At 46.0% G+C, this 25221-nt stretch overlaps 1 protein-coding gene across 1 annotated transcript in view; it reads right to left on the bottom strand.

Moving 5' to 3' along the window:
* Nucleotides 1-25221, bottom strand: part of DNAI1 (dynein axonemal intermediate chain 1) — a 162026-nt gene that overhangs the window by 82958 nt on the left and 53847 nt on the right. The window contains exons 11-12 of the mRNA XM_081316338.1: nt 22483-22600; nt 20325-20368 (exon numbers count right to left, since the gene is read on the bottom strand). Of these exons, the coding sequence (XP_081172464.1) occupies nt 20325-20368; nt 22483-22600 (162 nt within the window). The remainder of the gene's footprint in view (nt 1-20324; nt 20369-22482; nt 22601-25221) is intronic.

The raw sequence follows: 25221 nt of genomic DNA, 5'->3' as shown, positions 1-25221 counted from the left end.
GGAATATTCCCACCAACGAACAGGGCAAACCGCTAGTATCTAAGCAGACAGCAAACCCTGCTCCCTTCTAGCACTGATGTTACCTAGTTGGGTCACGAAACATCTGCATGAAAACCAAACTCAGAAACCACCAAGGATCCCACAGACCTCCTCCTCCTCCTCCTCCTCCTCCTCCTCCTCCTCTTTCTACTTTCCCTCGCCTCCACTCTGCAAATCCCATTCCCTTCTAGCACTGATAATGTTACCTAGTCGGGTCATGAAACATCTGCATGAAAACCAAACTCAGAGACCACCAAGGATCCCACAGACCTCCTCATCCTCCTCCTCCTCCTCCTCCTCCTCCTCCTCCTCCTCTTTCTCCTTTCCCTCGCCTCCACTCTGCAAACCCCACTCCCTTCTACCACTGATGATACCTAGTTGGGTCATGAAACATCTGCATGAAAACCAAGCTCAGAGATCACCAAGGATCCCACAGACCTCCTCATCCTCCTCCTCCTCCTCTTTCTCCTTTCGTTCGTCTCCACTCTGCAAACCCTACTTCCTTCTAGAACTGATGAGGTTACCTGGTTGGGTCACGAAACATCTGCATGAAAACCAACTCAGAGACCACCAAGGACCCCACAGACCTCCTCCTCCTCCTCTTTCTCCTTCCCTTCTTCTCCACTCTGCAAACCCTACTCCCTTTTAGAACTGATGAGGTTACCTGGTTGGGTCACAAAACATCTGCATGAAAACCAAACTCAGAGACCACCAAGGACCCCACAGACCTCCTCCTCCTCCTCCTCCTCCTCCTCCTCCTCCTCTTTCTCCTTTCATTCTTCTCCACTCTGCAACCGCACTCCCTTCTACCACTGATGATACCTAGTTGGGTTATGAAACATCTGCATGAAAACCGAACTCAGAGACCACCAAGGATCCCACAGACCTCCACCTCCTCCTCCTCTTCCTCCTCTTTCTCCTTTCCCTCGCCTCCACTCTGCAAACCCCATTCCCTTCTAGCACTGATGATGTTACCTAGTTGGGTCATGAAACATCTGCATGAAAACCAAGCTCAGAGACCACCAAGGATCCCACAGACCTCCTCCTCCTCCTCCTCCTCCTCCTCCTCCTCCTCCTCTTTCTCCTTTCCCTCGCCTCCACTCTGCAAACCCCACTCCCTTCTACCACTGATGATACCTAGTTGGGTCATGAAACATCTGCATGAAAACCAAGCTCAGAGATCACCAAGGATCCCACAGACCTCCTCGTCCTCGTCCTCCTCCTCTTTCTCCTTTCGTTCGTCTCCACTCTGCAAATCCTACTTCCTTCTAGAACTGATGAGGTTACCTGGTTGGGTCACGAAACATCTGCATGAAAACCAACTCAGAGACCACCAAGGACCCCACAGACCTCCTCCTCCTCCTCTTTCTCCTTCCCTTCTTCTCCACTCTGCAAACCCTACTCCCTTTTAGAACTGATGAGGTTACCTGGTTGGGTCACAAAACATCTGCATGAAAACCAAACTCAGAGACCACCAAGGACCCCACAGACCTCCTCCTCCTCCTCCTCCTCCTCCTCCTCCTCCTCCTCCTCTTTCTCCTTTCATTCTTCTCCACTCTGCAACTGCACTCCCTTCTACCACTGATGATACCTAGTTGGGTCATGAAACATCTGCATGAAAACCGAACTCAGAGACCACCAAGGATCCCACAGACCTCCACCTCCTCCTCCTCTTCCTCCTCTTTCTCCTTTCCCTCGCCTCCACTCTGCAAACCCCATTCCCTTCTAGCACTGATGATGTTACCTAGTTGGGTCATGAAACATCTGCATGAAAACCAAACTCAGAGACCACCAAGGATCCCACAGACCTCCTCATCCTCCTCCTCCTCCTCTTTCTCCTTTCCCTCGCCTCCACTCTGCAAACCCCATTCCCTTCTAGCACTGATGATGTTACCTAGTTGGGTCATGAAACATCTGCATGAAAACCAAGCTCAGAGACCACCAAGGATCCCACAGACCTCCACCTCCTCCTCCTCTTCCTCCTCTTTCTCCTTTCCCTCGCCTCCACTCTGCAAACCCCATTCCCTTCTAGCACTGATGATGTTACCTAGTTGGGTCATGAAACATCTGCATGAAAACCAAGCTCAGAGACCACCAAGGATCCCACAGACCTCCTCCTCCTCCTCCTCCTCCTCCTCCTCCTCCTTTCTCCTTTCCCTCGCCTCCACTCTGCAAACCCCACTCCCTTCTACCACTGATGATACCTAGTTGGGTCATGAAACATCTGCATGAAAACCAAACTCAGAGACCACCAAGGATCCCACAGACCTCCTCATCCTCCTCCTCCTCCTCTTTCTCCTTTCCCTCGCCTCCACTCTGCAAACCCCATTCCCTTCTAGCACTGATGATGTTACCTAGTTGGGTCATGAAACATCTGCATGAAAACCAAGCTCAGAGACCACCAAGGATCCCACAGACCTCCACCTCCTCCTCCTCTTCCTCCTCTTTCTCCTTTCCCTCGCCTCCACTCTGCAAACCCCATTCCCTTCTAGCACTGATGATGTTACCTAGTTGGGTCATGAAACATCTGCATGAAAACCAAACTCAGAGAGACCACCAAGGATCCCACAGACCTCCTCATCCTCGTCCTCCTCCTCTTTCTCCTTCCCTTCTTCTCCACTCTGCAAACCCCACTCCCTTCTACCACTGATGTTACCTAGTTGGGTCACGAAACATCTGCATGAAAACCAAACTCAGAGACCACCAAGGATCCCACAGACCTCCTCCTCCTCCTCCTCCTCCCCCTCCTCCTCCTCCTCCTCTTTCTACTTTCCCTCGCCTCCACTCTGCAAATCCCATTCCCTTCTAGCACTGATTATGTTACCTAGTCGGGTCATGAAACATCTGCATGAAAACCAAGCTCAGAGATCACCAAGGATCCCACAGACCTCCTCATCCTCCTCCTCCTCCTCCTCCTCCTCCTCCTCTTTCTCCTTTCGTTCGTCTCCACTCTGCAAATCCTACTTCCTTCTAGAACTGATGAGGTTACCTGGTTGGGTCATGAAACATCTGCATGAAAACCAACTCAGAGACCACCAAGGACCCCACAGACCTCCTCCTCCTCTTTCTCCTTCCCTTTCCTATAGGGTGGAGGTACAAAAACTATCCATATGGTGTAGTAACAACAACTTGCACCTAAACATCGGCAAGACGAAAGAGATGGTGTTAGACTTCCGGAGAAAAAAGGAGGAACCTGCCCCACTTTACATTGGGGAGGACTGTGTGGAGAGAGTTTCCTCCTTTAAATTTCTGGGAGTCTACCTCTGTGAAGATCTGACCTGGAAAGTTAACACAACCCAGGTGGCTAGAAAGGCCCAACAGAGGCTTCACTTTCTTAGGATCTTGCGGAAGAACAGGGTAGAACAACGGCTAATGACCCTCTTTTACCGGTCTACTATAGAGAGCGTCCTCTCGTACGGTATTGTGGTTTGGTATGCTGGTCTGACAGCCGCGGACAGGAAAGTATTACAGAGGGTGGTGAGCACAGCACAAGACATTGTGGGCTGTTCCCTGACACCACTGGATGACATCGCCAGGACTCGCTGCCTTGGAAGAGTGAGGAAGATTCTCAGGGATGACTCACACCCTGGACGGTATCTCTTTACTCTCCTACCATCCGGTAGGAGATATAGGAGTATAGCCAGCCGTACCAACAGGCTGAAGAACAGCTTTTATCTGTGGGCTGTTAGGCTTTTAAATGGGATATAATCTCTGTGAACTTATGCAGAATTGACTTGGGAGGCCGGTGTGTGGCGTAGTTGGTTCACATGGTGTGGTGGGATGGAGGGTTTGTGGTCACTGTGTGTTGGGGGGAGAGAGCACGGGGGGAGGCTCAGCTGATCTCAATGTACACATGTTGTACTTTGACAATAAAGGTTTATTATTATTATTATTATTATTATTATTATTATTATTATTATTATTATTATTATTATTATTATTATTATTATTATTATTATTATCTCTGCAAACCCTACTCCCTTTTAGAACTGATGAGGTTACCTGGTTGGGTCACGAAACATCTGCATGAAAACCAAGCTCAGAGACCACCAAGGACCACACAATCTGGTGGAATATGCAGAAGATCTTCAAGCAAAGGATAAAGTTTTGTCCACAATTGTTTTTGTTGGGCATAATTATGGATACTACTGTTGTGGACACTAAGTTGATGTTGAACTTAATTACGGCAGCAAGACTTTTAGTAGGTCAATATTGGAAGAAGGAGGAACTGCCGACTATAGAAGAATGGACTTTAAAAGTTTCTGACCTGGCGGAAATGGCAAAGATTTCGGCTTATTTGAAAGACCATTCGCAACAACGTTATATTTATTTATTTATTTAATTAATTAATTAAATTTTTATACCGCCCTATTCCCGAAGGACTCAGGGCGGTTTACAGGGAGTGGAAAAAGTGGATTGATTACATCCAGAACAAATATGGGACTAAAAAGTTTCATTTAGCATTTGTATAAGTTTTGATGTGATATTAGTACTGCTTGTAGTCATTTTATAAGAGCTAGAGTGCGATAGACTTAATAGCTTATTGTTGTTAGCATATGGTTGTTTATGATTGTTTTTACTTTTATACCTTGTATTTAGCTCTGGGAAGTCAGGGAGGGGGGAGGGGGGAAGGGGTGGGGGGAGGGCTAGGGAGGGTTAGGAAGGGTTGGGTGGGGGGAGGGGGGGAGGGATTGTTAAAGATAAAATGTATTGTAAAACTTTTTAATAAAAAAAACCTGATGAGGTTACCTGGTTGGGTCATGAAACACCTGCATGAAAACCAAGCTCAGAGACCACCAAGGACCCCACAAACCTCCTCGTCCACCTCTTTCTCCTTTCGTTCTTCTCCACTCTGCAACCCCACCTCCCTTCTACCACTGATGCCGTTACCTAGTCAGGTGATAAAACGTCTGCAAGAAAACCACCAAGCTCAGAGAGCGCTAAGCAGCCCCGCAGTCACGAGATTTGAAACTTGCTCTGTATTATGTGTTTGGATTGCACAGCTGGGGCCACACCACCCACTTGACTCTTTTGAGACATAAATCTCTTGCAAATCCATTGCAGACAAAGGAGGTGCTTCTTATTTGTTCTTATTTGTTCCTTCAAGAAGAGTAGCATTCTACATCTTATATTTAAAACTTGATAAGTAGAATTTTGGGGTGATATCTAGGGGAATTTCCTGCGCCTCACATTTCCTGGTAAGAATTAAACTCAAGCATTGAAGGAAAGGAATGTTTGCCTCACTGGAGACATCATGTTAGCCTTTAACAACCGTTAAATGTGTCTATTTTTAATACGGATTTTTTTTAAAAAAATTCCCCCTCTTGCACAATGCTCACTAAATATTTAACAGTGCCATCAAGTGGTAAAGGTTTTCCCTTCCAAATTCTTGTAAACAGCAATCTTTACTGAAGGGAGACCTGTGGAAATCATCTCATTTGTAGGATTAATGAACGTTATGATTGCAGAAGCTGGTAAAATTCTGCATGATTATATAGGAACATGATTGCACAAGGTGGGTGAGCTGAAAGCAATTCATTTGTCAAATACACAGACATATATGCAGTATGCAATATATATATATATATGCAATATATATATATATATGCAATATATATATATATATATATATATATATATATATATATATATATATATATATATATATATATATATATATATATATATATATATATATATATATATATATATATATATATATATATATATATATATATATATATCCCCTTCATGGATTACTGCCTTGTCGTGGCGAAGGGGCTTGCGTAATTCAATGAAGCTATGAGCTATGCCGTGCAGGGCCACCCAAGACGGACAGGTCATAGCAGAGAGTTCTGACAAAACGTGATCCACTGGAGAAGGAAATGGCAAACCACTCCAGTATCTTTGCCATGAAAACCCTATGGACAGTACCAAAAGGCAAAACGATATGACGCTGGAAGATGAGCCCCTCAGGTCGGAAGGTGTCCAATATGCTACTGGGGAAGAGCAGAGGGCTAGTACTAGTAGCGCCAGAAAGAATGAAGCGACTGGGCCAAAGCCGAAAGGACGCTCAGCTGTGGATATGTCTGGTGGTGAAAGGAAAGTCCGATGCTGTAAAGATTTTTTTTCCATAGGAACCTGGAATGTAAGATCCATGAATCAAGGAAAACTGGACGTGGTCAAACAAGAGATGACAAGACTGAACATCGACATCTTAGGTATCAGCGAACTAAAATGGACAGGAATGGGTGAATTTAATTCAGATGACCATCAGGTATACTACTGTGGGCAAGAATCCTTCAGAAGAAATGGAGTAGCCTTCATAGTCAATAAAAGAGTAGGAAAAGCAATACTGGGATACAATCCTCAAAATGACAGAATGATCTCAGTTCGAATCCAAGGCAAACCATTCAATATCACAGTAGTCCAGGTCTATGCCCCAACCACCAGTGCTGAAGAGGATGAAATTGACCAGTTCTATGAAGCACTACAGCACCTTATAGAACTAACACCAAAAAATGATGTTCTTATCATCATGGGGGATTGGAATGCTAAAGTAGGAAGCCAAAATATAACTGGAATAACAGGCAAGTTTGGCCTTGGAGTGCAAAATGAAGCAGGGCACAGGCTGATAGAATTCTGTCAAGAGAATACGATGGTCATAGCAAACACTCTTTTCCAACAACCCAAGAGACGGCTCTACACATGGACATCACCAGATGGTCAACACAGAAATCAGATTGACTATATGCTCTGCAGCCAAAGATGGAGAAGCTCTATACAGTCAGTAAAAACAAGACCAGGAGCTGACTGTGGCTCAGACCATGAGCTTCTCGTTGCAAAGTTTAGGCTTAAACTGAAGAAAGTAGGGAAAAGCACTAGGCCACTCAGGTATGAATTAAATCATATCCCTGTTGAATATACAGTAGAGGTGACAAATAGATTTAAGGAATTAGATCTGATAGACAGAGTGCCTGAAGAACTATGGACAGAGGTTCGCAACATTGTACAACAGGTAGCAACCAAAACCATCCCAAAGAAAAAGAAATGCAAGAAAGCAAAATGGCTGTCTGAGGAAGCTTTGCAAATAGCTGAGGAAAGGAGGGAAGCGAAAGGCAAGGGAGAAAAAGAAAGATACACCCAATTGAATGCAGAATTCCAGAGAATAGCTAGAAGAGATAAGAATGCCTTCTTAAATGAACAGTGCAAAGAAATAGAAGAAAATAATAGAATAGGGAGGACCAGAGATCTTTTCAAGAAAATTGGAGAAATGAAGGGAACGTTTAATGCAAAAATGGGCATGATAAAGGACCAAAATGGCAGGGACCTAACAGAGGCAGAAGAGATTAAGAAGAGGTGGCAAAATTACACAGAAGAACTATACAAGAATGAGCTTAACGTCCCTGATAATCACAATGAAGTGGTCACTGACCTCGAGCCAGACATCCTAGAATGTGAAGTGAAGTGGGCCTTAGAAAAGCTGAGCAACAACAAAGCTAGTGGAAGTGACAGTATTCCAGCTGAGCTATTCAAAATCTTAAAAGACAATGCAGTAAAAGTGCTACACTCAATTTGCCAGCAAATTTGGAAAACTCAACAATGGCCACAGGATTGGAAAAGATCAGTTTACATTCCAATTCCAAAGAAAGGCAGTGCCAAAGAATGTTCAAACTATCGCACCATTGCACTCATTTCTCATGCTAGTAAAGTCATGCTTAAAATCCTACAAGCTAGACTTCAGCAGTATGTGGATCGAGAACTACCAGAAGTGCAGGCAGGATTTCGAAGAGGCAGAGGAACTAGAGATCAAATTGCCAACATACGCTGGATCATGGAGAAAGCTAGGGAGTTCCAGAAAAACATCTACTTCTGCTTCATTGACTATGCTAAAGCCTTTGATTGTGTGGATCATAACAAACTGTGGCAAGTTCTTAAAGAGATGGGAGTACCAGACCATCTTATTTGTCTCTTGAGAAACCTATATGCGGGTCAAGAAGCAACAGTGAGAACTGGACACGGAACCACTGATTGGTTCAAAATTGGGAAAGGAGTCCGGCAAGGCTGTATACTGTCGCCCTGCCTATTTAACTTATATGCAGAGCACATCATGAGAAAGGCAGGGCTAGATGAATCAAAAGTTGGAATTAAGATTGCCGGAAGAAATATCAACAACCTAAGATACGCAGATGATACCACTCTAATGGCAGAAAGTGAAGAAGAACTAAAGAGCCTCTTGTTGCAGGTGAAGAAGGAGAGTGCAAAACTTGGGTTGAAACTTAACATTAAGAAAACCAAGATCATGGCATCTGGCCCTCTCAATTCCTGGCAAATAGATGGGGAAGAAATGGAGGTAGTGACAGATTTTATTTTCCTGGGCTCCAAGATCACTGTAGATGGGGACTGTAGCCAAGAAATTAAAAGACGCTTGCTCCTGGGGAGGAAAGCCATGGCAAATCTAGACAGCACACTAAAAAGCAGAGACATCACCCTGTCAACAAAAGTGCGTATAGTCAAGGCTATGGTCTTCCCAGTTGCAACGTATGGCAGTGAAAGTTGGACCATAAGAAAGGCTGAGCGCCAAAGAATTGAGGCCTTTGAACTGTGGTGCTGGAGAAGACTCCTGCGAGTCCCTTGGACCGCAAGGCGATCAAACCGGTCAGTCCTAGAGGAGATCAATCCTGACTGCTCTTTAGAAGGCCAGATCCTGAAGCTAAAACTCAAGTACTTTGGCCACCTAATGAGAAGGAAGGACTCACTGGAGAAGAGCCTAATGCTGGGAAAGATCGAGGGCAATAGAAGAAGGGGACGACAGAGAATGAGGTGGCTGGATGGAGTCACTGAAGCAGTAGGCGTGAGCTTAAATGGACTCCAGAAGATGGTAGAGGACAGGAAGGCCTGGAGGAATGTTGTCCATAGGGTCGCGATGGGTCGGACACGACTTCGCAGCTAACAACAACATATATATATATATATATATATATATATATATATATATATATATATATATATATATATATATATATATATATATATATATATATATATATATATATATATATATATATATATATATATATATATATATATATATATATATATATATATATATATATATATATATATATATATATATATATATATATATATATATATATATATATATATATATCTTGGGAAGCTCAGGTGGATTAGCAGTCAGTGACATAAAACCTCCTGAGACAGGTTTTCATTTAACTCTCATGCTGAAAAACCACTTAATTTTCTTCAGTCATTTATTCAACGATAAAAAATGTTTCAAATAAACTGATTGCTTCAGAAAATAGTTAAGACTGTGGGGTCCTTGGTGCACTCTGAGCTGAATGTTTCATGACCCAACTAAGTAACATCACCAGTGCTAGAAGGAAGGAGGAGGGGGGGAGGGGGAGGAGGAGGGGGAAGAGGAGGAGGAGAGGGAGGATGGGGAGGAGGAGGAGAGGGAGGGCAAGGATGTTGGTGCAGTCTGAGTTTGGTTGTTTTCTTATAGACATTTCATTACCCAGCTAGGTAACATCATCAGTGCTAGAAGGGAGTGGGGTTTGCTCTCCGTTTATATACAAATGGTGCGCCCTGTTAGCCTTGGTGGGAGTGTTTTTGCTGATTCCTTGGTGAGGCTGTTTTTTTACTCCTTGACTGTTTGTCTGAGTTGGAAGTTCCATGATTGGGTTTACTTCTTGACTGTTGATATAATGTTAATCTTGGTACTAATCTCTGATCATCTGGCTGTTTATCGCCAGTGAGAAGCTGTTTTATTCTGTTTCCCTTTAGCCTTTTCGATCATTTCTTTTGAATGGTATGTAGATGTTATTTATCCCTATGCGCCTGTTGACAGCCCATTTGTCTGAGTTCTTCTCTAACATTTTTGGACTTGGCTTGATCTAGGACAGTGATGGCACACCTTTTAGTGACCGAGTGCCCAAACTGCAACCCCAAACCCACTTATGTGTCGTCGGGTGCTGGGTGGGTGTGGCCCATTGGGTGGGTGTGGCCCATTAGGTGGGTGTGGCCATTGGGTGGGCGTGGTTGCGGTGGTAACGGCAGACTGGGTGGGACTAAAAAGTTCAATCAATCAATTCCAACTTTGCCAGATCTTTTTTTTCCCCACAAGAAGTTGAAATTGACTGTTTGATTGAACCTTTCTTTTGTTTTGCACACGGCGGCGGAGGCCTAAAGCGAAAAGGTTTTATAAAACCCAGCTGAAGGCCCAGGACTGGGGAATGCCCACAGAGAGGGCTCTGTGTGCCACCTGTGGCACGTGTGCCCTAGGTTCGCCACCACGGACCTAGGATGCCCACAGTTCCCCAATTTAAGCTATGGCACCCAAGATCGCATCATTCAATCCTGAGCTACAAATATTTTCTTCTACTAGTAGCTTATTTATTCGATGATTATTGTTAAAATATTTTTTCCCCCACAGGAAAGCACTGTTGCCAAGTCAGGTATTCCCCTCCTCTACCTGTGCATTTGATTTTGCTTAAGTCAAAAGCTTTACACTCGTCTTGTTAACTGAACTCTTTCCGTCCTTTTCCTAACCCATCGTTTTCATTCCGAAACATCTATCTGACTTGTACAGTTATGTTTCCCAGCCTCAGCAACTTTAAGAGGCACGGAGGTCTACCTCTGGCTGACTGGGGGATTCGGAGAATTGAAATGCACAAAAGCTAAAGTTGCTGAGGCTGAGAAACATGACAGTAAGAGTTATATAGCTACCCTGCCCAGTTTTGAAGGCTATGTCATTTGTTCATCTGAAGAACATCCTCATCCCCTCTTCCTCCAGAATAGCAGAGTTGGAAGGGGACTTGAAGGCCTTTTAGTTCAATCCCCTGATCAAGCAGGAGACCCTGTTACATTTCAGATAAATGGTTGTCCAACCCCTCCTTAACAACCTCCAGTGATGGAGCACCCACAGTTTCCAGAGGCAAGCCGTTCCACTGGTTAATCAACAGAATAACAGAGTTGGAAGGGGACCTTGGAGGTCTTCTAGTCCAACCCCCTGCTCAAGCAGGAAACCTCTTGTCATTCTGGATATACGGTTGCCCAATCTCTTCTTCAAAACCTCCAGTGTTGGAGCACTCACAGCTTCTGGAGGCAATGCCTGTTCCACTGGTTAATTGTCCTCGCTGTTCGGAAATTTCTCCTTCGTTCTAGGTTGCTTCTCTCCTTGATTATTTTCCATCTGTCTCTTCTGGCCCTGTCCTCGGGTGTTTTCGAGAATAGGTTGTGTTAGGTATACACCTGTCCGGCCACCTGATTGGCCCAACCGTGCGGCGGGAATCCCTGGACACTGGGTTGGGTGGCCAGGGCTAGCGCGGGAGATCTGAGCCTGCGGGTTGGCCAGCGCCAGGTACGCCTGGCATATATATACAGGCGACGGGGCAGGTAAGGCCAGTTCGGCCACGTGTACCTCAATAAACAGTTAACAGCAGTCCGTCTCCGCGTGATCGCTCGCCGACCGGACCAGACACAACAGGTTGAGCCCCTCTTCTTCTTTGTGACAGCCCCTCAAATACTGGAACACTGCTATCGTGTCACCCCTGGTTCCTCTTTTCATTAACCTAGACATACTTTTCATTAAACTAGACACACTCAATGCCTGCAACCGTTCTTTATATGTTTTAACCTAGAAGGCTGGAACAGACCTCCAAGGCATCAATAAAAACATAAAAAATAAAATACAGAAACCGGGGCTTCAACCTTGAAAATGCATCCTCAATGCGTTCATCCTCCATTGAGGATGAACTACAGAGGATCTAAAGCCTTCACAGCATTATCTCTGTAGGATCTGCTCCACAACCTTCCGGGCAACATCACGTTGAATGCTGGACTGTTATTTTCCTGAGACTTCCTCCCCTGCCCCCTCTCACCTTTTTTTTTTTTTTTTGAAGACAGAGACAAAAATTTGTTCTACTTTAGTCGTCTGTCAACTCCCATCTACCAAGAGAGCTTTGAGAAATGCTGCTTTCGCGCATGGGGGTGGGGGTGGGGAAGATCCATAATTAAATTTCCTTGGGAAACAGGAAAGGTTATGGGCTAGAAACTCTCCTCCCCGCTGCCATTAACAAACTAGAGGCAGCACTGGAGCAAGTAAATAAATGCAATCACCTTTTAAATAGCAGCGCAGCCCGATTGCCAAGCGCAATCTTTTGGCCTCCTGGGAATCGGAGGGTTTTTTTGCTGCCGATGTTGCCTGCAGTTATGCTGAACGTGCACTCTTCGGCGTTTGTTCTGTTCGTTCCTATCCAGACAAAAATGTGTGGCTGGATAAGAATTATTTCTCCAAGCTGGTGGGAGGGGAGGTGGAAGAGCGGACACTTTAGAAGATAGAAGGATCTTAATAGACTTCAGCAGCAGGCCCCGTATTCAACAAAAGGGGTTGCCAGAAAGAAGAAGCAGTCAAGCTATTTTCCAAAGCACCTGAAGTCAGGATAAGGAGCAACGGATGGAAAATAATCAAGGAGAGAAGCCAGGGCACAGGTCTGCAACCCGTGGCTCTTTCAGCCGTCTCCTGCGGCTCCCAGTCCTCTGACATGTGCAGTCCCCAAAAAAAAAGTGGGACTAAAAAAGTTCAACCAATCGATTCAAATATGCAGGGTAGGTGCATATCTTGCCTTGGCTCCACTCTTCAGTCAAACCCTGTTCTGCGCATGCGCGCATGTATACGCATGTGCACACATTTTTTGCGGCTCCCAGTTTTTCCTTTTGTGAGGGAACCGGTTCCAAGTGGCTCTTTCACTGTTTCAGGTTGCTGACCCCTGAGCCAGGGCTTTTCAACCTTTTCACCCATTGTACCACTTTTAGGATATGGCAACATCCGAGTACCACCAGTCGCCTAGCAAGGTGTCAAAAACTTGATGACCAAAAAAAAAAAGGAAAAAAGTGATGAAGTACAGGTAGTCCTCGACTTACAACAGTTCGCTTAGTGACTGTTCGAAGTTACAATGGCACTGAAAAAGTGCCCCCCAAGCCACAACCAAGCAAGACACCTGCCTGCCCACCCGGTGGCGCTCTTCCTCCCGTCCGAGGTTTTCATTGTTGTGAGCATTTCTGTTGAAGATTGGCAGTGGGGGTGGGTGAGGGGTGTTTAGTTTTTATTCCCCCTGTCTTCTGGGCGGTTGCAGCAGGTTTTGGTCATTTCACCTGATCCTGGGACACTGTGACCATCATAAATATGAATCAGTTGCCAAGCTGAGGGAGAGCATCAAGATCACGTGAAGTATTAGTACCGCTTTACAAGGCCTTGGTAAGGCCACACTTGGAATCCTGCATCCAGTTTTTGATTTGATTTTGATTTTTGATTTTATTAGACTTATATACCGCCCTTCTCCCGTAGGACTCAGGGCAGTTCACAAGGTTTTTTAAAACAATACAACAAATTACAAAAATTAAAAACAATGAAAATGATTACACTAACCTTGAACTAAAAACCCCAATTACAATTAAAATACAATTAAAACCCCGGTTAATACTCTCAGTCCAGGCCAGAAAGCTTGAAGAGCCATAAGTTGGAAGGGATCTTGGAGGTCATCTGGTCCAACCCCCTGCTCAGGCAGGAAACCCTATACCATTTCAGACAAGTGGCTGGCCAGTCTCTTCTTAAAAACTTCCAGTGTTGGAGCATTCGCCACTTCTGGAGGCAGGTAGTTGGTTAATTGTTCTAACTGTCAGGAAGTTTCTCCTTAGTTCCAGGTTGCTTGGTCACCACGATGTAAAAAAGAGGTTGAGACTCTAGAAAGAGCGCAGAGAAGAGCAACAAAGATGATCAGGGGACTGGAGGCTAAAACATATGAAGAACGGTTGCTGGAAATTGGGTAGGTCTTGTGTAATGAAAAGAAGGTCTGTGGGTGACATGATAGCAGCCTTCCAATATCTGAGGGGCTGCCACAAAGAAGAAGGGGGTCCACCTTGCCTCTTGAAGGCAGGACAAGAAGCAAAGGATAGAAACTTATCAAAGAAAGAAGCAACCTAGAACTAAGGAGAAATTTCCTGACAGTAAGAACAATTAACCAGTGGAACGGCTTCCCTCCGGAAGTTGTGGGTGCTCCATCACTGGAGGTTTTCAAGAAGAGACTGGACAGCCACTTGTCCGAAATGGTATAGGGTCTCCTGCTTGAGCAGGGGGTTGGACTAGAAGACCTCCAAGCTCCCTTCCAACTCAGCTATTCTGTGTTCTGCATCCTGTAAAACCGCACGGAACTCCTAATGGGTTCCTAATGAGGTTTCACAGGATGCAGAACACAGAATAAGTCACATTGTTCAGAAGGGGAAAGAGACAATCACGTTCCCAGGGCTCCAATCTACATCAAAGCGTGTTTTTTTGTGTTCAGAAGCATGCACAACTTTGCTGTGTGTTTTTTTCTTCTTCCCCATCTTGTCTAAATGAGCCCATGAGAGGATTAGAAGGCCAATCTGAAGGATTGATTGGATGTCTATTTAGCCAGCTAGAGCTCCACTTTGCAGGCTGCTGAGCCGATAAGGAAAGTCTAAGAAAAAGGGAGGCTGAATATCTGGATTAAAATAAGTCTGTCACCCAGAATGTGCAGTGGGGGAAATGTATTCAAAGGGCAGGTGAGATATAGTAATATCTTCATCTACCCTCAAAAGCTGGAGGTCTTTTAAAACTCCTCATTCAGTCAATGGAAGGACAAACTAACGAAGGAGGAAAAAAAACACAAACATATATTCTAATATATTTGGCCAGAGAATGGATCCTCAGTCTATTCTACGTACAAGAAACCGGCATGGTATGGTGGTGAGTTGGGCTCAAATCATCGTATCCAGCTTTAGGCACCTTATGTTTAGACCTCAGATTCTGGAGAAGGCTCTCAGGTTGGGATACCTGGAACAGGGCTTTTCAAACCAGTGGTACGGGTACCACCTGTGGTACATTGGCACCTGGCTGGTGGTACGCGACCATCCTAGAAAAGTGGTAGCGGGGGAGGGGAATGAGCTGAACCGGTGGCAGCACCGCACAAGCCTGAGCAAGAGATGGCTGGAGCTGCAGGGCAGTCAGGACCAGGATCAGCGCCAGGCTCCAGCTGGAGCTCGGCGCTGATCCTGGCACTTCTGCTGAGCCCAGAAGAAGCGCCGATCAGCTGGAATGTTGCAGCATCTCCAGGGTCTTGTGATTTACATTCAGATGCTCGGCAACTGATTCATATCTATGACGGTCACAGTGTCCCAGGGTCATGTGTAGTGACCAAAACCTGCTGCAACCACCCAGCAGAGGGGGGGGGGAATAAAAACCAAACAACCCCCCACCCCACCCCTGCTGCCAATCCTCAACAGAAATGCTCACAACAATGAAAACCTCGGATGGGAGGAAGAGTGCCGCCGGGTGGGCAGGCGGGTGTCTTGCTTCGGCTGTGGCTTGGGGGGGGGGCACTTTTTTCAGTGCCATTGTAAATTTGAACAGCCACTAAGCGAACTGTTGTAAGTCGAGGACTACCTGTAGTTCATCACTTTTTTTCCTTTTGGGGGGGGTGTCATCCAGTTTTTGACCCCTTGCTAGGCGACTGGTGGGACTCGGATGTTGCCATATCCTAAAAGTGGTACAATGGGTGAAAAGGTTGAAAAGCCCTGACCTGGAAGGAAAAAGCAGCAGACAGCCAAGAGCAGGAGGGGTGGATTCAGTTACAGTGGTAATGTGGGCACCACTGGAAGAGCTGCAGGACGAGGTTAGGAAGAGGATATCACAAAGGAAATCTACCCACGTGGTTGCTAAGAGACAACGGTGACTTAATAGGATGTAATCAATCATTCAGTTATGGTGGCTATCAATCCAAGCAGCAATGGGAATCAGGGAAGAGATTTTTCATCTCTCAATCTTACCCAAGGAGACAGCAGAGTGTGAAGCCTTTGCTGCTCTCTTGAGCTTGGTGGTTTTCTGGGAGATGTTTCCAGACCCAACCAGGGAACCTCATCAGCGCTGGAAGGAAGAGGGGTTTGGGAGGAGGAGGAGGAGGAGGAGGAGGAGGAGGAGGAGGAGGAGGAGGAGGAAGAGAAGGAGGAGGAGGAGAAAGAGGATCCTTGGTGCTCTCTTGAGCTCAGTGGAGATGTTTCCTGACCCAACCAGGGAACCTCATCAGCGCTGGAAGGAAGAGGGGTTTGGGAGGAGGAGGAGGAGGAGGAGGAAGAGGAGGAGAAAGAGGGTCCTTGGTGCTCTCTGAGCTTGGTGTAGATGTTTCCTGACCCAACCAGGGAATCTCATCAGCTCTGGAAGGGAGGGGAATTTGTGAGGATGAGGAGGACGAGGACGAGGAAGAGGGTCCTTGGTGTTCTCTGAGCTTGGAGGTTTTCTGGTGGACATTTCATTACCCAACTAGATAACGTCATCAGTGCTGGAAGGGAGGGTGGTTTACTCCCTAGTTATTTGCCCTGCCAGCCTTGGTGGAAAAGGACTTGGTATTCCTTGATTCAGCTGTTGATTACTGTTGGGTTGTTGGTCTGAGACCGTAGACCAACTGCAAACCAATAGAAAGCCACAGCCTAATCATAGCCAAAAATGCTCCCATCAACACTGACAGGGTAAGCCACTCCAGAGAAAACATGAATCGCTTTCCAAATCTGCTTGGATTGGGGCAGTTCTCTGCAGGACGCATCTCTGACCACCACGGCCCCCATCAGGACCTCCAGGAGAAGATAGACTGCAAAGAAAGGAACATGGGAGGGGATGTTCAATGCCAGGATGAGTCAGAGTGTCCATCTATCTGGCTCTGGGAAGCTAAAGCCCCTTGGAGTTACCCCTCCTCCTTGGGCACCACAACTGAACTGGCAGATTGGTGGATTTCTCCATAGTCAGGAAGGGAATAAATCCCAATGGGAGCCCTGGTGGCGCATTGGTTAAAATACAGAATTGCAGGCTAACTCACTGCCCACTGCCAGGAGTTCGATCCTGACTTGCTCAAGCTTGACACAGCCTTCCCTCCTTCCAAGGTCAGTAAAAATGAGCACCCAGATTGTTGGGGGCAATAGGCTGACTCTGTAAACCCCTTAGAGAGGGGCTGTCAAGCACTGTGAAGTGGTATATAAGTCTAAGTGCTGTTGCGATGGATGGATGGATGGATGGATGGATGGATGGATGGATGGATGGATGGAGACAGACAGGCAAACCGATAGACAGACAGATAGACAGACAGACAGATATAGAGCCCTAGTGGCACAGTGGTTAGAAAGCAGTATTACAGGCTAACTTATTGCTCCTTGGAGTTATCCCTCCTTCTTGGGCACCACTCCACAACTGAACTGGCAGAGTGGTGGATTTCTCCATAGTCAGGCAGGGAATAAATCCCAATGGGAGCCCTGGTGGCGCAGTGGTTAAAATACAGAATTGCAGGCTACCTTATTGCTCCCTGCTAGGAGTTCGATCCTGACGGTTTCAAGGTTGACTCAGCCTTCCACCCTTCTGAGGCCAGTAAAACGAGGACCCAGATTGTTGGGGGCAACTGGCTGACACTGTAAACCGCTGAGAGAGGGCTGCAAAGCACTGTGAAGTGGTACATAACTCTAAGTGCTGATGGTATTGCTAATAGCCCAGGCCCAGAAAAAGCAGGCAACTGAAATTAGCGTCCACTCTGCTGAACACCTAATTCTCACAGTGCTGTCTAATGTCTCTGTGCATTTACCCCTGTAGTATGGCTGAAGTATTATCATTTATCCTTCTTACTATCTTCTTTACTCCCCCCCTCCCTTATTGATATGATGATGGTGATGATGATGATGATCATCGTCATCACCACCATCATCCTCTTGCTTTGCATGTACACTGAGAGCTTCTGCACCGGAGACAAATTCCTTGTGCATCTAATCACACTTGGCCAGATAAAGTATTCTATTCCATTCAACTGGCCACATTGGTTTGACTATAGCAGACATGTGAAACACAAGGCCCGGGGGCCAGATGCGGCCCGTGAAGTGGTTTCATGCGGCCCACGAAGCCATCCTAGAAACAGTGAGGGAACGGCCCCCACTGCCTTGGCCCTGGCCCAGAGACCCTCCTCCTGCCAGAGACCCTCAGATCTGTCCCACTCCTGCCCAGGCCCCCATAGGCACCCTTGATGCGAACGATGTAGAGCTGGCCATGCCCACCCAGTAGGCCATATGCACTCTAGCCACGCCCACCCAGGCCACACCCACCCGGCCCCCTGAGGGCAACCGCAATGCTGATGCGGCCCTCAATGAAATTGAGTTTGACACCCCTGGACTACAGCAAGCAAGACAGTGGGGGATCCTGGTAAGTCAGACGTGTCAAGATGATGGTGCAATCAAAGCCCTCCTGGGGCTCATTGTCTCACCTAAAACCCAGCTGTAGAGCTTTGATTGCACCATCCCAGCAGCCATCTTGATTTTTTTTTTACCATATCCTGCTGCGAGCTCGCTGATCCCCAGGACTAGTCCTAAAAGACCATTTGCAAAGGACTTCTGGCACCTCTGCTTTTTCTAACTCCTCGTACTTTTCCCTAGCTTTAATAAATGTTAGGTGACATGATAGCAGTGTTCCAATATTTGAGGGACTGTCACAGAAAAGGGGGGCAACCTATTCTCCAAAGCACCTGAAGGCCAGACAAGGGGCAATGAATGGAAACTGATCAAGAAGAGAAGCAACCTGGAATTAAGGAGAAACTTCCTGAGAGTTACAACAACGGAGCAGCTTGCCTCCAGAAGTTGTGGATGCTCCGACACTGGAGGCTTTCAAGAAGAGACTTGGACAGCCACTTGTCTGGAATGGTATAAGGCATGGGTCTTCAAACTCGGCCCTTTTATGACTCATGGACTTCAACTCCCAAAATTCCTCAGTCAGGCACACTGGCTGAGGAATTCTGGGAGTTGAAGTCCATGAGTCATAAAAGGGCCAGCCCTTTTATGACTCATGGACTTCAACTCCCAAAATTCCTCAGTCAGGCACACTGGCTGAGGAATTCTGGGAGTTGAAGTCCATGAGTCATAAAAGGGCCGAGTTTGAAGACCCTTGGTATAAGGTCTCCTGCTTGAGCAAGGGGTTGGACTAGATGACCTCCAAGGTCCCTTTCAACTCTGTTATTACTCTATTCTTATTCTAAATATTCCATGGGGTGCAGAATCCTATTGGCCAATTAAAACTAAAAATGGATAGACGAGCGTCCTAAAAGAAATTAGGCCAAATATCGGAGAACTTAAATGTCTAAGCAACCATCAAGCTGCCAGCTTGGATTGATGATTCACATCGGCCATTTTTTCTCCCCCCCGCCTTTGTCGGAGAGACGGGTAATTTAATAAGGGCCATCAGTTTTACACCCCCCCAGCCACAGAGGGGGCTAATGTTTTTTCTGTTTAGAAAATGTATTAGTACAAGCAGCCGCATTGACAGGTTTGTTATGTCTGATTTGCAGAGGCTAATTTGGGAAGGCAATCGAGAGGTTTTTTAGCCTGGCCTAGTGGCGATGTCCCGGGGAGGCTTTGTGCAATCAGCCCTGTTGTGCTGCAAGTCTTTTTTTTTTCTTTGCCACAACCGGAAATAACTTAAGGCACAACCAGAAAAGCCACCTGGCCGAGGGACCGGATCACGTGCCATTTAAACACAAGAAGAGATAAACAGAGACCCGCAGGAGGTAAAGGTTGGTCTGCAGAGTATGGGAAGTCAGCCCCGCCCCCCCCTTCCAGAGAAAGAAATATTTTTGGAAATATTTAAAAGACAGAATATCTTTCCCTAAAGGATTTAAAGGCAGAAACCAACCTGCCCCCTGCCCCACCCAAGTCTCTCTGTCCCAAACAGAAACAAACTCTGCAGAAATGCAGGTGTGATAATCTTGTCAGAAAGACTGGAGTCAGGAAACTGGGGATTAGGAAGAAAGATCCCTAGAATCAAGACCAAAAACCTAAGAGGCATCAGCCCCAGCCCCAGAGAAGCAGGATATGACCCTTGGGACGTAATAGGATTAACCCACCACCATCAGAATCCCAGAAAGGCACACTCAGACTCAGGTCAAAGTTCATGCCACAGGAACAACTCCAAACAAAAGGCTCAAGAAGGTACAAAAACCCACTCCCTACATGTGCTCACTCTCTTTTCTTCCAGAGCCATCTTCCTGTCTGGCTCTCCTCTTCAATAAACTGCAACCTTCTTTCTAAAGCAGTCATCATGTTGTTTATTGAACAGTTTATTGACTGAACCATGATGAAGACTTTTCCTTCAACAAGAGGAAGAATGACGCAAAAGGACCGAAAACCTCTGATTTTATCACGAAGCATAGCATAGCAGAGGCCAAACTTACAAGAGCCATGTCCAACGAGGAACGAGTCTTTGTACTTGGGGTTCCTGTAAGAAAAAGAGATGTAGACTGTCAGCATTCCAGTATTTTGACAATATTTTTTTAGTCTTTTATAAACACATTTTGTTCCCTGCGATTGTTATGGACATAAATGCATCTTTGTAGAGCTGGAGACAGTGCCAGGCAGTGCCAGTTGCCAAGTATTGAAATACCTTTTTAATAATTAGTAAATTATTATATTTCAACATCAGAACTTCCTAACTGCGTTTAGTGATTTAGAATTATAATTAACTCATCATGAAAGATTTGGTGAGCTTCAGATTGTCCAGCATAAGAAAACTGCAATAAATAAAATCTACTAGCCTTTCTGCTATCTTGGAACTCCTTATCCTAAAGTTCCTTAGGCTAATTATTTGAAGGCAATGCTTAAACAAACCAAAAAAAGAGAGAGGTATTTTCCATCCTAGGCTATTAATTCATGGGCTTTTACTGTCGTAAAAGCAATGTACCTCCTGTCTCAATATTATTAGGTAAAGGTAAAGGTTCCCCTGCACATGCGTGCTAGTCGTTTCTGACTCTAGGGGCCGGTGCTCATCTCCGTTTCAAAGCCAAAGAGCCAGTGCTTGTCCAAGGATGTCTCCGTGGTCATGTGGCCGGCATGACTAGACGCCAAAGGCGCACGGAACGCTGTTACCTTCCCACCGTAGTGGTCCCTATTTTTCTACTTGCATTTTTATGTGCTTTCGAACTGCTAGGTTGGCAGAAGCTGGGACGAGTAACAGGCGCTCACTCTGTTACGCGGCACTCGGGATTCGACCCGCCAAACTGCCGACCTTCTGATCGACAAGCTCAGCGTCCTAACCCACTGAGCCACCGCGTCCCTTTTAAAAAATAGTATTAATGTTAATATTAAAAATGAAAAAACCAGCTTGTGTATTTTCCATATTATTCACATGATTTTATCCTCTCAGCTCTTGTGCTTAATTTCTTTATCAACTTTCATTTTTCTTTTCTTTCTTAAGTTTTTTTTAGGGGTCTTTGGTGTGCTCTCTCAGTGTGGTTGTTTCCTTACGGATGTTTCATAACCCAAAGTAGGTCACAGTAGGACTAGCGCTGCTGATGTTACCTAGTTGGTTCATAAAACATCTGGAAGAAAACAACCAAAGAACAGCTGCAGGACTTGGGTTTGGCTAGTCTAAAGAAAAGAAGAAACAGGAGAGACGTGATAGCAGTGTTCCAGTATCTGAGGGGCTGCCACAAGGCAGAGGGGGCCAGGTTGTTCACCAAAGCATCAGAGGGCAGGGCAAGAAACAACGGTTGGAAACTGATCAAAGAGAGAAACGACCTGGAACTAAGGAGAAACTTCCTGACAGTGAAGATAATTAACCAGTGGAACAGCTTCCCTCCAGAAATCGTGGGCGCTCCATCACTGGAGATTTTTTAAGAAGAGACTGGACATTCACCTGTCTGAGATGGTATAGGTTCTCCTGCTCGGGGCCGGGGGCTGGACTAGAAGACCTCCAAGGTCCCTTCTATTCTATTCTATTCTATTCTATTCTATTCTGTTCTGTTCTGTTCTGTTCTGTTCTGTTCTGTTCTGTTCTGTTCGCATCAAAGACCCCACAGTCCTCCTCTTCCTCCTCCTCACCATAAACCCCTATCCCTTCTAGCACTGATGATGTGACATGTTGAGTAATGAAAGTATGCAAGGAAACAACCAAGCTCAGAAAGCACCAAGGACCCCATAGTCCTCCTCATTTTTGTGCCTCCCTCCTCCTCCTCCTCCTCCTCCTCCTCCTCCTCCTCTCCGCAAACCTCCCTCCCTTCTAGCACTGATGATGTTTCCTGGTTGGATCAGGAAACATCTGCAAGGAAACCACCAAGCTCAGAGAGCACCAAGGACCTTTCATTTCAACCCTGCACTACAAATATTATCCTTTAATTTTTTTCCCCCCTGAAGATAAAATACAAAACGCAAAGTCAACAGACATAACAGAACCAAAACTATAAATGGGACACAAGAAAAAAAAGTGTTTATAAGAAAGATAACATTGACAGTAAACATTTTATATCGGTCATTTTCATTTTTCAATAATAAGATAAGCAGCATGGATCAAAAGCCTGGCCACAGAGTGCCCCTACCTGCAGAGAAGGCACTCACCAGCAGAGGGCAGTGACGGCCAGCCGCTTGGCTTTGTCGTACTGAAACTTCCAGAGTGGCAGCAGCGTCCCCATGTTATCTCTGTATTCATCGGAGGCATCTTCAAAGTACTTGAAATCTAGCAAAACCAAAACCTTCCGTCGGTTTTTAAATCAGCAGTAGCAAACTATTGCACAAACTAAGACTTTGGCACTGTGCATATTATTACTGCACCACTTAAATAAATGAATGGTACTCTATAGGGAAATTTGATTTGATTTTGATTTATTTGATTTATATACCGCCCTTCTCCCGAAGGACTCAGGGCGGTGTACAAAGCAATAAATGTCCAAAATACAAGGTACAAAAGTTAAAAGAAAATTAAATAATTATGCCCAATGCAATAAATAATCATGGACCCAGATTGTTGGGGGCAATTAAGCTGACTTTGTAATAATGCCGCTTGGGGTGTGTGTGAAAGCCCTAATAAGCATAGAATGAAGGCTACTGCTAAGTTTGTAAGCCGCCCTGAGTCTTCGGAGAAGGGCAGGATATAAATGGAATTTAAAAAAAAAATAAAAAAAATCAATATTAAAACCCCAAACCCATCAGACCAGGCCGGCTTGTTCGAATAAATAAGTTTTCAGATCGCGGCGGAAGGAGCGAAGGTCGGGAGCCATCCGGAGCTCAACCGGTAAGCGGTTCCAAAGGTCTGGCACGCCCACAGAGAACGCCCTCCCCCTGGGGGTCACCAGTCGACATTCTCTGACCGGTGGCACCCTGAGGAGGCCCTCTCTGTGGGAGCGCACTGGACGGAGGGAGGTTGACGCCGGCAGCAGGTGCTCCTGTAGGTAATCCGGACCCATGCCATGTAGGGCTTTATAGGTCATCAACCTTGGGTCACTGGAAGAGAGGTGGACTTCAGCTGCCAGAATTCCCCAGCCAGCATGGCTTCAAGTGGCTCAAGGTGGAAAAACACTGGTATAAGGTTTCCTGCCTGAGCAGGGGGTTGGACTAGAAGACCTCCGAGGTCCCTTCCAACTCTGTTATTCTGAATTCTGTTATTCTGTATAGCAGAGGTCCCCAACCTTTTGGGCACCAGAGACTGGTTCTGTGGAGAGAGGTTTTTCTGCGGACCGGAGCGTGTGTGGTTTTGTGTGCTGCCTGCATCTTGTGGATGGGGTTTTCCTTGTTTGTGCGGACCGGTTGCTGGCATGCCGCAGCCCAGTACTGGTCCACAGACCGGGGGTTGGGGACCCTTGCTGTATAGGATCTCCTGTTTGAGCAGGGGTTGGATTAGAAGACCTCCAACTTCCGACTCTCTTATTCTGTTACTTCCAATTCAGCACTGGCTTTGTTGGCACCACCCAGCTTGGTATTTCTCAGCAACAATTTTCTTTTCCAGCTTTGCACTCTTACAAACACTACACTAGGCAAGATGTTAACATTCTTTCTTCCCGCGGGCTTTGAATCTGTTGTGACTCAGGGTCAGCCTGTGGGTTCGGCACCCGGCTCAGATGTATCGGATGACTCAGATGAGGGGGAGGAGGTGTGTGTGGGTGACGAACCGGCTGATGATGGCTTGCAGGCTTGGCAGAGCTCCCAGCCGGGGCCCTCTTCTCAGCTGCGTGAGCCCAATAGTGCGGAGGATGATGACCCACAGCTGGCCCTGTTCAAGGACGCCCGACGCAGGAGGCAGTCGAGCAGGACCAAGCAGAGAAAGGCTGCGGGTCTCCTCGGGAGGAGGCAGAGGGAGGCCACGCCCTGAACTCTAAATAAAAGGAGTGTTTGGGGAAGGGCTGGTTGCTGAAAGCAACTCTTCCGCTTGAGGATTCAAGTTCCAGTGTTTTTGTTTCTTGTTCTGTTAATTGAGTAATAAATCTTGGCAGACGCCTTTCAGCTTTGGACGCTCTCCAGTCTCTACTATCTGAATAGGGGTTTGCCTTATTACAAGGCCGGTAGCAGGCTGGTTCAGAACAGAATCATACTGTGGGAAGTCAGCCCCCAGCCCACCCCCCAGAGAAGGAAATATTAAAAAGGGCAGAAAAATATATTTCCTCAAAGGATCTTAAAGAGGCAGAAAAGCATGCCCAGTTTTTCTTAATATCCCCAAGTCTCCCTCCCCCCAAGCAGAAACCAGCTCTGTAGAAATGCAGATGTAAACCATCCAGGAAGGTTGGAGCTAGAAGATTAAGAAGACAAAGACACCTAAAATCTACATACCCCACCCAAATTCTAGGACAGGACATAATAGGATTAACTCACAGATGCCAAAGGGACACAGGTCAAAATACATGACACAGGAAATGCAAAGCCTCAAAACAGGAACAGGAAACAACTCCAAACAAAAGGCTCCAGAGGGTATAAAAACCCACTCCCTACATGTGCTCACCCCTTTTTTCTCTTTTCTGCCAGAGCCATCTTCCTGTCTGGCTCTCCTCTTCAATAAACTGCAACCTTCTTTCTAAAGCAGTCGCCATGTTGTTTATTCCCGGCTTGGACTAAACCATGATGGAAGGCTTTTCCTTCAACAACACCAAAAGTATGACTGTTTCTCTTTTTAAGCTACAGATAATCCTCAACATACTAATTTAGAGCAGAAATTCTGTTGTTAAGCAAGGTTGGGTCGTTAAGGGAGTCGCATCCAATTTTAACAACCTCACAGATGATTAGAAATGTTCGACGTTTAATGTTCTTGCCACAGTCGTTCAAGAAATCATTGCAGTCGCTTAAGCAAATTTGACTTCCTTCTTTCCCCCC

The sequence above is a fragment of the Vipera berus genome (genome assembly GCF_964194415.1).
Source record: "Vipera berus genome assembly, chromosome: 2".
NCBI classification, from domain to species: domain Eukaryota; kingdom Metazoa; phylum Chordata; class Lepidosauria; order Squamata; family Viperidae; genus Vipera; species Vipera berus.
Note: the sequence above shows the minus strand (reverse complement) of the source record. Positions and strands in the feature narration are given on the sequence as shown.